This window comes from Schistocerca americana, chromosome 1 (assembly GCF_021461395.2).
Source record: "Schistocerca americana isolate TAMUIC-IGC-003095 chromosome 1, iqSchAmer2.1, whole genome shotgun sequence".
In the NCBI taxonomy this organism is placed as follows: Eukaryota; Metazoa; Arthropoda; class Insecta; order Orthoptera; family Acrididae; genus Schistocerca; species Schistocerca americana.
In genome coordinates, this window is record NC_060119.1 from 287028825 (window position 1) to 287046179 (window position 17355).

The following is a 17355-nucleotide window of genomic DNA, read 5'->3' on the forward strand; positions in this document are numbered from 1 at the left end:
ACCCCTGTGCAAGGGCGTTTTCGAAAATACAGGGTGAGTCAAGAGGAAAGGTACATGTCCCTTTTGTACATTTTTCTTGAATAACTAAAACCGCACCCTCCAGTGAAAATGTGTCACAGTACAAAATTAACATGTATTAAATTTCCTTCAAAAAAAGGTCCTATTCATTTTTTTCTGTAGAACTAATGGTTTGTACGAAGAGAGCACGAGAATGTTGAAAACCTCGCTTGACGCGCATGTGCCGTAGATTACGTAGTTTTTGTAGGCCAATTTGAGGTAGTTTCCCCAACTTGATAGACTGCAAGTGTCCCGTATCAAAGTGTTCATCTCAACTTGCTACCTCAAATTGGCCAACAAAACCTACAGTGCATGCACGTTGAGCGAGTTTTTCAACATTCTTGCGCTTGTTCACATTAGTCCTGGATAAAAAAATAATAATTTAATAGGACCTTTTTTTTTTTGAAGGAAATTTAATAAATTTTAATTTTGTACTAAGACAAGTTTTTACTGGAGGGTGCGGTTTTCGAGTTATTCAAGGAAAATGTACAAAAGTGATACTAAATGTGTTCTAGCTTGGAAATAATTTGGAATAGGGCATACGTCCATATGAAGTTTTTTGCTTAGAATCACTATCATCCCTCAAAGCATGCACCTTTCTCCTCCCGACTCACCTTGGACGTGCTTATTAAGCACTACAATTTCGCAAATTATTTAAATTCAAGAACTGGAAATTCATATTAGATTTGAAGGTAACACTGAAATTAGCACAAAACAATTTAAGAATCTGGTCATACAGCAAAAATTTTTCTTGTCACTATATACTGTAGAACATCCAATTTATCAGTAGAAACTTATGTTGAATCAACTACTTTCGAAGTATGGGCAAGTTAAATGCACACTTTACATGTAATAATTCTGCTCTTTAAATCAGATAAAGCCCAATGACTGGCATGTAAGCACAATGTATGTCAGTTATAATACATGCTAAAACAGACACACTGCAAAAAATATCATGGGAAAAATGACTTACTCATATTTACAGCAAAAATATTTATTCATAAATAGGTACCCAAAAATTTAACAAGATAATGAGTAACATTTAGTTAAGCCTCGGACACGAGGTACATTTCGGACGGACAAATATGCCGTACATTAGAATGTTTACATAATCTTCCTCCATCTGTATGTGATTCTAACTATTATGTATCAACAAGCAAATCAGATAACAATTCATAAAATATAAAATTTCTGAGAGCTTTGCTAATTTGTTGCTTTGGACTAGATAAATTTGTGTCAGCATCTTCGTATCACTTGAATGCCATGATACATATTTAACGACAACACATTAAACACACTCCAAAATACATGTACTGTCGTAAGATCTAAGACTTGGATTAAGTATAGACAGGAAGAGTTGAGACAACAAATAACATCACAAATATTCATTAATTACAAACAAAGCTAAGGCCTTTTTTGTGAATTGACTCCAAAGACAGAGAGAGACAGACCAGAACATACGTAACAGACAATGAAGCATACAGTGGAAAACAGTCATAAAATTTCAGTAATTCTTTACAGTCTATTCCATGAAAAACATGTGATGAGACTTCAACTACTTTTGAAGCATCATACTAAATCTATAGCTTGAAGAAAATATAAAAAAGCAGACAATTTTCAATTCTTATACAGCTTTTTGAACTTTCCCGAAGTGTGATGCAATTCACACAGAACAATTATCCTCTTTTCACTTATTTTTCAGCTTATACATCATGAAAGGATCTCTCTCCCCCCCCACCCCCTTCCTCCAACGAAAAAGTTAAAATACTACCTCTTTGACAGCACTGTGACATTGCTAGTGGTAAAGCTCCAGAAAATTTATATAAAATAAACTTTGAATAGATTTTTGTGAAAATACATTTTAATATTAGGCCAAGCTTCTGCACTTCCATCATAACCACTGTGTACCCTAACACATGTTTTATTTACAAAAACTGAATGTCAATGAATTTTCTGGAATTTTCCTACGGTTCAAACAAATCTGTTTAAAGTGTGCATAGCCCGCTACAGTACTGTGGGAATTAACTATCATGTTATGACTTACATCGCTTCATGACCAGACCAAATATTAACAACAAAGTAGTAGTAGTAGTAGTAGTAGTAGGTGTGTGTGTGTGTGTGTGTGTGTGTGTGTGTGTGTGTGGGCGGGCGGGCGGGCGCACGCACGCGCGCTATAATTTTCAAAAGTCTCATTGTGGAAGAAATGATTGTCTGGAGCAACAACATACATTTACTGAGTAATTTTATGTCACTCAGTTATAAATTGCTTGAAATACATACAATCTGTATGCAAGCATGTATTATACAATATGGTCCCTCAGTAACTACAGTTTTGTGTGATGCTTGTAGTAACTCATCTTCTACTGGCTTATTAGAATATATAAAGTTTGTATCTGAACAATCCATGCATAAGCAAGGACAAGTTAAACATGACAGTTTACACAATTTTACAACAGTGAATAAAAATATTAACAGTACAAAGAAACAACATTCAAATAGTATCAATCACTCTTCAATGGCACTTAACATACAAAGATGAAACAATTACGAAGTAAATATTTTAAGTCTTATACATTTAAACAGCAGCAAATATTGCACATTAGTGTAGAAACTTCAAACTCTACTATCATTAGTGGCCATAACTTCCATGTCATCACGGCATCGTGGAATATATAAAGTTACACAGGTATGTTCCCATATATCCTGAGGGTACTTTTCGCCTGTTGTCCATGTGTCTGTCTCCAGATCATAACATTCAATAGCTGCTGCAAAAAGAAAGAGAGAAGTTATACCTGAAATACCATAAATATGTATAGAGGACAAGCACACACTGGAAGGAGATTGTCACATATTGTAAGCTACTGGCCACACACACACACACACACACACACACACACAGGAAGAGAGAGAGAGAGAGAGAGAGAGAGAGAGAGAGAGAGAGAGAGAGATTCCATTCCTCCTATACAACTACTGAAATTTCTTCTGCCTACACCACTATCATTGATAAACCAAAACTGAAGAAATCCCCCCCCCCCCCAGCAGTACGTTTGCATGGCATGCCACACTTTAAAACAAACTTATCCTGCTCCCATTAAACATTATCTGAAGTTAACAAACAACCATTTATCCCTTGGAAACTATACATTCAACATGTTATGATAAAGTGAAGTGAAGACACTAATACTGAAAGGCCAGTAAGAAGTTGATAATGTTTAACTGTATTGCTGAAATGGAAAGTAACATGTCTTACCATTTTTACACAATTTATACAATGTAAAAGAATCTCCAAAATCAAAAGAACATTCAATAAACATTCTGACAGTTTATTTTCGCTAACTGCATGTGCATGTGAACAGGCAACAATGCAGATTAACTGACCAAATGACACAGCAATGGCATACCAAAACTTTCGTGCACTTAACGATTTCTCTACCAATTTACACTAGCACTCAAAACACAGACCATTATAACTAAAAATAAAAAAGGAGCTGCTTCTGTAACTTAAACGCTACACCAGAAAAACCCTAAGGTATTGTCTACAACAGATACAAAATACATGTAACTTACCTGTAGCACGATCGAACATGGCATCACTGTGAAATCCTCCAATGAAATAAATTTTTGAGCCAACACCGACAATTCCAGCATGGTACCTTGGTGTAGGCACAGTTGTTACCACATCCCATGTGTTAGCACTTACATCATAAACATCAATAGTCTCACACAGAACTCTATTTCCTGTGTCAGCATCCTCAAACCAACCACCACAAACATAAAGACGCTCCCCAAGAACAAGCATTACATGGTCTGCACGTGGTGTCAACATGGGAGCCCGCTGCTGCCACACATCAGTCACGGCATCGTAACAGAGCATTGAGCTCAGAACGAGGTCCCGGTCCAGCCCTCCAGAAATGTACAGTGATCCTCCAGGCATTGCAGCCCCTGCATGCTGGCTACGGTGACCAGGAAGGGGCCGAATTGACTCCCAGCTGTCAGTCTGTGGATCATAACATTCACAGGCACTCACTTCTTCTTCATCATCTGGATCATCAACTTCACTTGCTCCTCCTATGGCATACAGACGTCCACATACAACATTCAGTGAGAATCGACATCTCTCTCTCTGCATGGGTGCCATTGTTGTCCATTTGTTGTAACGTGGACTATAGCGGAAGCCAAATGGATGAATATTCTCCTGTGGTAAAAACAGTTTATTACTGTAATACTCAACTATTTATGACAATAAAAATAATCAATTGTTGATAATATAATGAGAATGGATAGATAAAAAATTACTCACAAAGTGACGGCACACACAAACACACACACACACACACACACACACACACACACACACACACACACACACACAAAACCTTTCCTTCTCATCCTGTTCGTTAAGTCTCTGCTGACCCGGTGTTATGGGTGACTTTTCTAAACTGTACCCCTTTCCTGTGTGTGTGTGTGTGTGTGTGTGTGTGTGTGTGTGTGTGTGTGTGTGTGTGTTTTTTTTTCCTGCCACCACTTGGCGAAACACAACAAACTGAAGAGAGATCTGCACTTCAATACAAATGAAATTTTGGAAACTACCTCTCGGGACAGTGTGTCTATGACTTTCATTGTAGAGCCAGCCACTGGAAAGAATGCTTATTAGCAATGTGAATTATAAATATATCACGCGGGTCCCAGATTAACGAAAGTCAACAGATACGACAACACTTCGTAAGATTGCAACTCTAATGGAAATGAACCCAGGATCTCAGTCTTGAGAAATTCTAACTGCCGAAGCATAGAGGCAACTTACGTTAACCCTCTCAGATATGAATTTTTTCTGGAGGAAGGAAATTTTTTCTTTATTTTGTAATGCTCTATGGTGATTTTTTAAAATAATTTATTCAATAATATTTACCTGTTTTCAAAATATACTTAGTATACTTGGATTCTTAAAAAAAAAAAAAAAAAATCGTTCATTTATACTGTGAATATAATTAACCAATCACTACCATGTATTCGGGCAGGCACAAGCTACTCCACACTGCTACATTTGACCTAATACTTTGTATCTAAAAACAAAGATGATGTGACTTACCAAATGAAAGTGCTGGCAGGTCGACAGACACACAAACGAACACAAACATACACACAAAATTGAAGCTTTCGCAACAAACTGTTGCCTCATCAGGAAAGAGGGAAGGAGAGGGAAAGACGAAAGGATGTGGGTTTTAAGGGAGAGGGTAAGGAGTCATTCCAATCCCGGGAGCGGAAAGACTTACCTTAGGGGGAAAAAAGGACGGGTATACACTCGCGCGCGCACACACACACACACACACACACACACACACACACACACACACACATCCATCCACACATATACAGACACAAGCAGATGTATTTAAAGACTCCTTACCCTCTCCATTAAAACCCACATCCTTTCGTCTTTCCCTCTCCTTCCCTCTTTCCTGATGAGGCAACAGTTTGTTGTGAAAGCTTGAATTTTGTGTGTATGTTTGTGTTCGTTTGTGTGTCTGTCGACCTGCCAGCACTTTCATTTGGTAAGTCACATCATCTTTGTTTTTAGATATATTTTTCCTACGTGGAATGTTTTCCTCTATTATGACCTAATACTTTAATAGAGAAGGCGAACAGTTGGCAGCAGTTGTACATGAGGAAAAGATGGAACATCCACAAATGTGTGCATACAGTTTCCACTATGGAAAAATATTTCTATTGCAACTAAAGGACAGTAAAATTTAAATGTACACAATTGTAGCCAGAGAATCTGAAAGGGTTAAAAATGATAAATCTAAATAAAAATGAAGAAAAAATATTTATTCCATGAAATAAGTTGCCATTACATGTATTCATCACTTTAAGTCAATGTTGATGCTGACGTAAATGAATACAGTGAAACCTCACTTTTACACTTATAATGGGTGGGGGGGAGGGAGTGTAAAATGTGCGAAATAATGTTTTAAGCATTGAAAGTTACATATGGGCTCTCACCCTTGTAATTCCGTACTTTATGCATATATACATAATAGGCATGGAAATACCTGCCAGGGACTTTTTTAATATCCAATAAAAACTGCAGATGTAACTGGAACTGGGGGGGAAGTAGAAACATTTCACTTAATTTCATACATCATAATCTATGTTTTTGGATAGTCTGCACCTGTCATTCATTACGTAAATGATGAAACACTGCACCAGTTACGTTTTCTTTCATGCTTAGCACGACATTTTGAGACTTTATTATTGTTGTCAAGTGCAAATATTTATGTAAGTATTTTGTGGGGTATTTGCATATGTGATGTTTTGCTTTTCTTTTACTGTACCCATCTTTTTGAGGTTATAGGATATTGTGCCTCCTCAATTATATAGAAAACTACACACAAGCAAACTCTCTCCCTCAATGATTATTCTTGAAACTTGTCTTGGTAAGAATGGAAAAAATAAATAAATGGTTTGTGTTTACACCAAAAGCATATGGGCAACACAATGTAAGCAAAGGTATCTTTACCTGTTTACCAGTTACTATCTGCTGAGAAAAGCGCCCTGGTGTCAAGAAACTTACCCATGTAATGTTTGTAAACACTACTTGATGGCCAGTGTTGTTTTATGTCAATTGCGGCAGTTCTTTTCTCCATGAACATTTTTTTTTTGTGAAGTGTAAATTGCAGTAAGTTTATAAATATGTTAAGGCAAAATCAGATGAGAATTAACACTGTGAACGTAAGAAATTCGATGGAAATGATAATTTCATAAATGGTGGAAAAATGTTAATTCCGGGAACATGAAAGTGGGGTTATACAAAACACGGACTATACTTCAACAGTCATTCTTTCTATGCTCAATAAACTGGAGTATGGCATCTCCTTAAACCACAAAGTGCGCATTACAGTGCTAAATATACTGGAAGTCATTCATCATCAAATGCTTTTAGTATTAATCATATTAGGGAAAGATGTAGTACTTTGTACGATAGAAAAGCATTGTGTTATATGTATACCTTACCTGAAGAGACTGATTAAAGCAACCTCCAACAACATATAGCTCATTGTCTAGCACAGCTGTTCCATAATTACACTGCTCAACGTGAGGAATCGAAGTAAGGTGACGCCACTTTGAAACACTTGGAAGAAAATATGTAATCTCATTGGTGATGCCTGCAATACCGAAGCCACCAACCTAAAACAAATATGATGCTGGTCACATTAACAATTCTCAACTGCTACCACATTCATACTCAATAAGGGCACGCCTATAAACAACATATTCATTGTGCCAACAATACATACCATCGCGCACCACAATCCTAAAGAGAAACGAACATGCTTATACAAGTAACTGTGAGATAATTAAATTCCGCAACTCACCTCACTAACAACAGCAAAATTGCTTTTAAATTATGAAGGTGCACATACATACCAAGGAACATCAGCTTAGTAGTTGTTAAATGGAATGAACATGCTTCATACATCAGTAAAGAAAATTAATAGTCAACAAAACTCACCAACCATTTGACTAATTTTATCTGGGTGCAACTCTTCACTAGCAGGCCTCACCATAGTAAATACCATAATGCACAGTAATTAACGTAATGCATATTTACATTTACACAAACGACCCATCACGATGCAGACCGCAAAAGCCCATATTTTACGTTATTATTTCTATGCAACTCACCATAACAAAGCATCACCCTGGTGTGAAAATACATTACTGAACAAAAAATTAATAAATACATACTATAGCAATGTGGATCCCAGCACAGCAATGAACTGAAAATGCAAACTATTAAAATTGACCATTTACTGTAACATACTTTAAACATATTTCCAGAATTACATACGGATTAAGCAAGCAGATTAAATATGGGTGTTAACAAACGTGCATAAATGCTATGCAAAAATGTGGAGCATAAAGAATTGCAAATGTGGTGAGTGCAATGAACTCACCTTTACAACAGCCAATTCCATTCCCCTGGAGTTAATCAAGGAGGTACTGGAGGGGATAGGTAACTTGAGTGTCCTTGGACGATTCTGTCGGCACGTCTCAGCCAGAACCTGCAATATTTATATATGCATGACTGTCACAAATACTTTACATGGTGCGTAAGGGTTCATTTCACTCAAGTTATTACTGCAGTAATGCATAAATTCCAAATCAAACTGAACCAAGCCTAGAGGCAAATACTCTGTGTGTCATAAGGCAAAAATCTTGGGTGTCAAGCATTCCTAAATGCACACATGCTCCCTTACAAGAAACTTATTTTTATTTCCAAAATATTACAACCAAACATCCATTTGGTGTCACATACAGTGTGCTTACTGTATGTCATACCAAGAAGTAGACATGAAATCATCACATTAGCCTGCAAAATCCAAAGCAGATATATCTTCAGCTTTTACGAAGAGCCAAAACCTGTCACCATAGGTAATGAGGCGCCTACACACACACACACACACACACACACACACACACACACACACACACACAGAGAGAGAGAGAGAGAGAGAGAGAGAGAGAGAGAGAGTGTGTGTGTGTGTGTGTGTGTGTGTGTGTGTGTGTGTGTTTTTATGCAGCAGCAGTAGTTGCTGGGCTGGGGATTTCATCTCACAAGACAGTTGTGCTTCTCTACGAATACCTATTTCGTGGATGGCAATATGAAATTCGGCAGACTGATGGATGTTTTGAAGCTTTTACAGCAGCCCCAGTAGGCTTGTCTGAGATTCTATTAAGTGTGTTCTTCCTTAATCCATCACCTCATCAACAACTCTTTCCATCATGAAAAACTTTGCACCTTCTGGTCAAGTTGTGCCACAATAGAAACAAGTTTTTATTTTTCTTTATTTATGACAGTTGTTAGCTCTATTTAGCTTGCACAAACAGTGATATCATTGATCTCATTTAATTCATCATTTTAAAACCATTTGCTAGGAAGCACTTTCATATCATAGTTCTGAGGTGCAGTTCGGGGCACTAAATGTTGCAAGGACTTTGCTTCAGGAACACACCATTTTCTCTAAAATCTAGTTATAGAAAGCTTAGTGATGGAATCAGTGTTTTAGGACCATAAACGGCACGGTCATCAGTGCCTGTCTGAATGCTTAAATTGTGATATTAACTTATTTGTGTTGTGATGAAATCAGTGTATAATGAAAACCCACAAATATGCATAAGTTATGTTAAGCCACAGGCTGAGGTGTAGTTTTAATGGGAGTTATCGAAACAACTTTTGGGTGCCCTTCATAGTAGTCAGAGTGATCCAGATACGTATCATTGCATTTTTCATACAACACTAGTACCAGCCTAAAGTATTGTATAAAAATGGTAATTTACATTTCACTAAAACTTCTGCTATACCAAAGCTGTTCAGCTAGCACATCACATAGATCCCTCACATCTGGCTTGCTGTTTAAGAATATCTGCTCTTCAGATGTGTGTACATTTGAGAGTAAATCTTTGTGAGCTGCTATCAAAAGGCTGTCTCGGGGTAAACTCTCGAGTAGAGAAGAGATCGAAAGTGTCTCTTCCAGTTGACATGGTGCCGCTAGCTGTTTCTCTAGTGGACATGGTGCTGCTACAGTGCCATAGATAGCAGCTCACCAGACACAAGCAGTGTTCATATTCCGTGAGTGGCTGTCACAGTATAGGGGTGCAAGATGCCGAAAACATTGTTATAAAAAGCAAATAAGGGCTTGTAGAACATAAAATGTTCTGAATATAGAAGGTGTCCCAGGAGAAATGGTTAATACTCAGGGATGACAGGAACCACCATTCAAGGCAAAAGAAGTCTTATAAACATTAATGCATTCCTTCAGAGCTTATTCAGTAAGAGAGAGATATTTCACAGTAGCAAAGATAGAGCTCATAGCTCTTAAGGTACGCACTTTGGAGCCCACATTCACTTGACTTTTACTTCGAGTGATGGTTCCCAACACATCCCCTGGACCTTAGCAATTCCTCCCTTGTCATTCTGCTCAGATAGGATGAAGAAACACATGCATTTGGAAGAATGAGACTTAACAGTTTTCGTGTTTGTGAGAAGTTTAGAGGAACCTCACAATTTAAGGAGTCAGGTGCAAGAACTTTATGTTAATAGAAATTGGAAATACTTGTGCTTCACTATTTAACACAACCTGATAATATGAAATTAAATAAAGTCCACTGACATTCTTAACGAATGATTAAAAATGAGAATAGTAAGTTTGGAAACAAAATATTAATAATAGTTTGCCATCTTTTAGGATAGGTCCATATCTCAAAAGCTGGAGAAAAGCAATTTGGACAAGTGAGTCTTTTCTAAACAATTTACTACCCAACAGTCATGTGTCAGTACTGACAAGACACACAGCACTTAGATTTAAATTATGTCCGAATTTTATTTTTGATGTTTCGTATTTGTGAATTTGAAAAATTATTTGTTCTGTTTCCAACTTGGTCTGGTGTGACATAGCATTTGTTGTCACGAATCTATACCACTACTTTCAGAATACTACTGTAATGGATCTGTTATTCATCTATGACTGGGAGATTTCAGTATGAGACTGGTTCATGCCCTGGAATATCTGAGGACGTATTAAGTACTGGCGTTTTGGAAGAGAGTACAGGGGATATGACAGTTTCATGACAAGGTTAACAAGCAGACACTCCAGTGAATTGAAAGTAAAGAAGGCGACGAAGAACGAGTTTTGGCGAAAGAAATACATGACGAATGCGACAGCTGGTGTGCACGTTGCCTGCGAATTATTGCACACACAGCTCTGATAATGTTACAAGAAAACTGAAATACGGAAAGCTATAATTCGAAGGTGACGAGGATGGAGAGTATAACTAGTTACTTAAAACTTACAAATTATGGTATTAACATATTCGTTCTCCGACTCATATGTACAATGAAATACGTAGAAGTATCAAGCTACCCAAAGCGGAAGAACCTGTCCAATAATGGTTGAAATCCAGTTTTAACGAAACAGTTACCATAATAACTTTCAGATGCCCTTCCTAATGGCGCAAGGCCATCCAGAAGAGTATCACTGCACGTCTGTATAATATTAATCCCAAGGGACAGTGCAGATTACAGGGCAAATGCTTTACAATGTTAAAACTGCCTGTCCGTATCATTTTTCCCTTCCCCGTAAAAGCAGACGAAACTCTCATTTTCTAACAGCCTTTATTCAAACCTATTTAAAAAAGCAAAAAGATTTTTATATGTTCAGGCTATGGTTTATCCCTTAACTGGTCCTCAATGTCATTGCACAACCGTAAAATGGTTTCTGCTTCTTGTTTTTAAACTATGGTATTAACACTTTGCGTAGTATAACATCTTTAAATATCTTATAATAAAGGTAACTTACATTTCATGAAAATTTCTGCTATCCATATCAAAGCCATTCAGCTTCCACATCATACTGGTCTTGCACTCCTTGCTCGCTGGTTAAGAATATCCGCTCTCGAAATACACCACTGCGCTGCCTGGGATCTATACGGCATACGCGCAACTAACGCAGTTGCCAAATGTAACTGCTGACGTGGCACCAGATCCTCCCTTCAGCCCCACCCACTGACACAGCATAATCCTGCGCTCGCTCTCTCTCTCTCTCTCTCTCTCTCCCTCTCTCCCCCCAGGGCGATTACTTGTACAGTGTTGCCTTGTCTACAGCGTTCTCCTCCTCGCACGAACGCGACTATTGATCACCTACTCCGTAGGAGTAGAACACTTTCCCAACTATACGTGGCACAGCGCTATTGGAATCACTTTAACCAGAGTAATTTGTTTCTGATGTCTGACAAATTCTGAAAACGGAAACATGCACTTTCAGTAAGAAACTGATGCATTCAATGAATGATCATGTTGTCCAGTGTCCACAATTCATTCCCCGACCACAAAACAGAAAGTTCAGTTGGTCTGCTTAAAGTGAGAAACGGGCTGCCGACAATGTGACAGTATTATAATGGCAAGATGGGTGAAGACGTTCTGTATGAGATTCTCATGAACAACTAGAGCGGTGAGAACTCCACCCAAAACATTTCTTATTGGTAATATGATAATTATAGTGAAAGTGGGGGGCAGGCCTCCTGCCTCCGTCGATACCTCGAGACTTACAAACCACACTGTTAGAGAGATGGGGCTGTATACCTATAGCAACTGCACAGAGCTTGTGCACGAGACAAATTGGTCTGTCAGTCGGCATGAGCCAAAGAAATTCCTGGTTCTGACGATGTGAACCTATCCCTTTGTTTCTGTCATGTGACTGTTCACGGAGGGGAATGCTTGCTGCAGCCTGTTCATATATTCTTCTTATGTCCAGAAATATTGTTACCACTGTTGTCAAGGGTTAACTATTGCAATTACTTATAGGTCAAAAGAATGTAGAGAAAGTTGGCAATATCTAGAACGGGCCGTAAGATTGATTTGTAAGCAATCCTCTTTGTCAACGACTGCATTTCCCCAGTAGTCTACCAATAAGGCAATGGCTAATACCATATTTACCGACAACTGGGCCTATGTGATCATTCCATTTCATGTCTCTATAATGTGTAAGATCTGGTGGTTTCCAACGATGACTCATTGGTATTATAGTCGTAGGATACATCATTTTTTCATTTTGTAAAGAGAACAAGCTTATATTTCTGAAGATTTAAAGCAAGCTGGTTATCTTTGCGTCACTTTTAAACCTTACCTATATCTGATTATTTGTGCAGTCTCCCTGAGACATTATTATAGATAACTGCAACATCCACAAAAAAGTCTGACATTACTGTTCGTATTGTATTTTATTGATCCAGGCAATCATAGTGTAATACAGTTGTAAAGCTACTTCTGTACTGGTTGATGACTCCATCCAAGATGACATCTTGCATCCTCCCTACCAAAAACTACTCAGCCTAACACAAATCTCGCTTGATACCCCATAGGATTGTACTTTTGACACTAAATGTAGATGTGGTACTGGGTGATATTTGCGCACTTGGTGGCACAGCAGCCATTAAACTTCTGGACATTTTCATTGATACTAACTTGGCAACAGCATGCTAAACATGTTCCAAACTTTCGCAGGTTCTGTACCTCTTCAGAAAACTAGAAAGTAACATGCTGGAACAGCACCTATTAACAACATGCTATGCAATGTGCCACAGCCACATCAGCTATGGTCAGTGGCTATGAGGCAACTCCATAGGCTACAAGAATGTGCTTTTATTGCAAAAGGAAGCAATCAGGATAATTACTTAAAAAACAGACTGTCCACTGCAAATCAGCATCCTGTCTGATCACCTGCATCCATTCATATTTATTGTGAATTCCGATGAACTTGGGCAATTACAGCAGGACAATGCAACACTCCACATATCCAGAATTGCTACAGACTGGCTGCATGAACATTCTTCCGAGTTTAAACACTTCCACTGGCCACCAAACTCCCCAGACATGAACGTTATTGATCATATCTGGGATGCTTGCAATGTACTGATCTCCACCCCTTGTACTCTTACGGATTTATGGACAGCCCTGCAGGATTCATTGTGTCATTTCCCTCCAGCACTAATTCAGACATTAGTTGAGTCCATGCCACATTATGTTGTGGCACTTCTGCATGGTCGCGGGGGCCCTACACAATATTAGGCAGGTATACCAGCTCAGTTCCACAAGTTGTGCTCTAAGAAATGTCTATTAGTGGTGCCTTAAAGGCAAAAGTGTTGATATATTTTCCCTATTTTTCACTACCTGTTGTTTCCTGGAAATATCTTTTATCTCTATGTACGATCTCTACAAACCACACTGTGAACCGCATTTCAGTGGGTACTTAACATGTTACCACATGTTATGTTTTCTTCTCAGTTCAAATGTGTTTTGACTGCAGGGAACATGTCTGATTAAATACCTTGCTGTAATTGATATAATTTTGTCTTCATCATCTTTATTGGAGTGATATGCAGTGGACTTCACAATATCTTTAGATTCTTCATTTTTCTGGTTTTTGAAAACTTAGAAAATAATCTTTTGTGTGACAATTGGTATCTTCCTTCAGATGTTTGTTAGTTCACATTTTTCAGCAGTTCTATGATGCTCTTCTTTGGGTCAAATAAAACTGATCATTCACATACATTCAGTGACCTCCTTTACATCTCTTTGTTAAGGGTCCTGCACATCTGAGCAATATTCTAAGGTGGTATTCACGTGTGATTTGTAAGAAGACCTTGCCAATTCACCACAGTTTGCCACCTATCTTTGCTACAATTGAGCCTTTGTGACTATTCGATTCCACATACTTCCAAACTGTTACGATCAGGTATTTGTATGAGTTGACCAATTCTAATTGTGATTTGCTGATATGGCAGTCCCGAGTACCTCATTTTACATTTAAAGCGAGTTGTCAGTCTCTGCACCCCTTTGCAACCTTACCAAAATCTGAATATTTCTGCAGATTTTTTCAGATTGTACTTCATTATAGATAACTGCACCATTTGGAAACAGTGTAGTGTTGCTACTGTCTTCCAGGTCATAATATACAAAATGAACAGCAAGGGCCCCGAAATATTTTCCTGGGGCACGCCTGTAGTTATTTCTGATTTTTTCAATGACTCTCAGTCTAAGATAATATGCTATGTCTTGCAAATCCAGAAATCTGCAACCCAGCCACAAATTTTGTTTGTTAACCCACACAATCACACTTTTGTTGACAAATTGTGGTGTGGTACCAAGTCAGACGCTTTTCTGAGGTCGCGAAATACTGCATTCACCTGATTTCCTTGATCCACAGCTTTCATGGTGTCATGCGAGACAAGTGCAATTTGGGTTTCGCAGAACCAATTCTGTTTCAGATGCCTCATTATGTTCGACATGCCTCCTCATGGTTGAGCTGAAAATATGTTTTACGATTCTAGAACAGATAGACATCAGTGAGACAGAGTAGTTTTGTCGATCTCTTCTGTTACCCTTCTTGTAGACAGGTGTGACTTGTGTTTTTCCTATCTCTGGGCACAAGTTTTTACTGAAGAGACCTACAGCACAAGAAGATTAATATACGACGTAACTCAGCTGCATTGGTTTCTGGAGCTTTGTTCAATTTTTATGGTTTTAGTTGCTCCTCAATATCACTCACAGTAATATCTACATCATTTATCTTCGTGGTGGTTAAGTAAACTCCAGGTAAGTACACCTTTGCCTTTCTTAGTAAAGGGACATTTGAAAACAGAGTACTGTATGTATATTTTTGCTTTGCTATCTTCAACTTCAGTTCCTGTGCCACCTACGAGTGTGAATCTTTTACAAGTGAAGAAGACAAGCAATCTCTCTCTCTCTCTCTCTCTCTCTCTTTCTCTCTCTCTCTCTCTCTGCCACTCTCTTCCAGCACAATTAAGTGCAAAAGTGTTAAACTTCGGTTACACGATAAATTAGTCTAATCTATAAGCCTTAAATTCAACTGAATACCTAGGTATCACAATTACGAACAACTTAAATTGGAAGAAACACACAGAAAATGTTGTGGGGAAGGCTAACCAAAGACTGCGTTTTATTGGCAGGACACTTAGAAAATGTAACAGACCTACTAAGGAGACTGCCTACACTACGCTTGTCCGTCCTCTTTTTAGAATACTGCTGCGCAGTGTGGAATCCTTACCAGATAAGACTGATGGAGTACATCAAAAAATTTCAAAGAAAGGCAGCACATTTTGTATTATCGCGAAATATGGAAGGAGTGTCACAGAAATGATACAGGATTTGGACTGGAAACCATTAAAAGAAAGGCGTTTTTTGTTGCGACTGAATCTCACGAAATTCGAATCACCAACTTTCTCCTCTGAATGCAAAAATATTTTGTTGGCACCGACCTATGTAGGGAGGAATGATCACCACGATAAAATAAGGGAAATCAGAGCTCGTACGGAAAGATATAGGTGTTCATTGTTTCTGCGTGCTATACAAGACTGGAATAATAGATAATTGTGAAGGTGGTTCGATGAACCCTCTGCCAGGCACTTGAATGTGATTTGCAGAGTATCCATGCACATGTAGAAATGTTTGCATGCTGGAGTATTTGGTGAGGAAGGCAAAGGTGGGAGCTGAGGCTGCTGATTCTCTACTTTCTGCTTTCCAGACAGTCTTTTAAAGAGGAACATATTCACCTTTTCTGTGCTCTGATAGAAGCATTTTTCAGCTTGTTCCTTTTTTCCCTGCTGCAGCAAGGAGTGCTGCTTATATAAAACAAATTGTGTAGGTCAATGAAATCTTGACACTATTTATGTACCTGAACACATTTATATACTTTCACACATATGAACAACAAATAAGTATGCACAATATAAGGTTAACACAAAATTGTTTTGTTTACTTTTTTTACTGAATAGGTTTCCCAACAATTGCAGTTCATAAAAAATGCCCGGCTTATTATTTGTATCTTAAAACAATAGAAGTTTTAATATTTCACTGAGTTTGCAGTCTTTCCCATAAATTTGGCAGCCATTTTAAGTTCTTTTCAGTCATGTTGCGATCCTTTCAGCTCATTTTTTTGTCACTGGAGTACCACTTTTGGCATATTCGTATATGCATGAAGTGTCCATTGGACAGAGTGAGCACATCATAAAATTTTTATTGGTCAAAAAATGCTGACAAAAAACAGGGTTTAGTGACCTCAGCACTGCTGCGGTGACCCTAGAATCCTTTCCATTTGTCCATTATGTCAGTTAAAACTACATTTATGCCTAAGACCAGATATTACGTGCATATTTTATGTACAAAAGTATGGTTAATTTGAACCTCTGGACCTTGGTGACAGATAATGTCGAAAAAATTTTTACAGATCCCGAGAATATCTTCTTATGACTGTATGGTACAAATTTCCATGACCTGCCATAAATAGAAGTGGCCTTTCCCATAATTGGCACTTTTTGCACCCAAAAATTATGGATTTTCAGAATTGTCTCAGGAACTGTTGATGGACAATCAGTGCTTTTATAAACTGCCTAAGGTTCACCCTAGACCATCCCTAATGTGAAAGAACCACCCAATTTGCTAAATTTCCCTGGGCTGGAGAAAGTATGTAATGTTTAAATTTTGATCTGTACTGTAGAATAGTTCTACATTTATACTCCACAAGCCACCCAAAGGTGTGTGGCAGAGTATGACCATTCTCTACTCAATACAACCTGAGATATGACCCTCTGGGGAGGGGAGGGGAGGGGAGAGGGAGGGGAGAGAGGGGGGAAGGAGAGGGAGAGGGAGAGAGAGAGAGATATTAACAGCAATCCCATATGGAGTAAGACTCATGTATGCGACCAGTTCAAGAAGACCAA

At 38.3% G+C, this 17355-nt stretch overlaps 1 protein-coding gene across 2 annotated transcripts in view; it reads right to left on the bottom strand.

Annotated features, from left to right (window-relative positions):
- Positions 1-1035: 1035 nt before the first annotated feature.
- Positions 1036-17355, bottom strand: part of LOC124594690 (kelch-like protein 26) — a 309492-nt gene continuing 293172 nt past the window's right edge. Inside the window, exons 7-10 of one of the 2 annotated variants that reach the window (XM_047133067.1) lie at positions 8016-8123; positions 7072-7245; positions 3625-4252; positions 1036-2819 (exon numbers count right to left, since the gene is read on the bottom strand). In XM_047133067.1, the coding sequence (XP_046989023.1) occupies positions 2671-2819; positions 3625-4252; positions 7072-7245; positions 8016-8123 (1059 nt within the window). In that variant the 3' untranslated portion in view covers positions 1036-2670. Of the gene's footprint in view, positions 2823-3624; positions 4253-7071; positions 7246-8015; positions 8124-17355 lie in introns of both variants that reach the window. The other variant, XM_047133059.1, reaches the window with a different exon arrangement.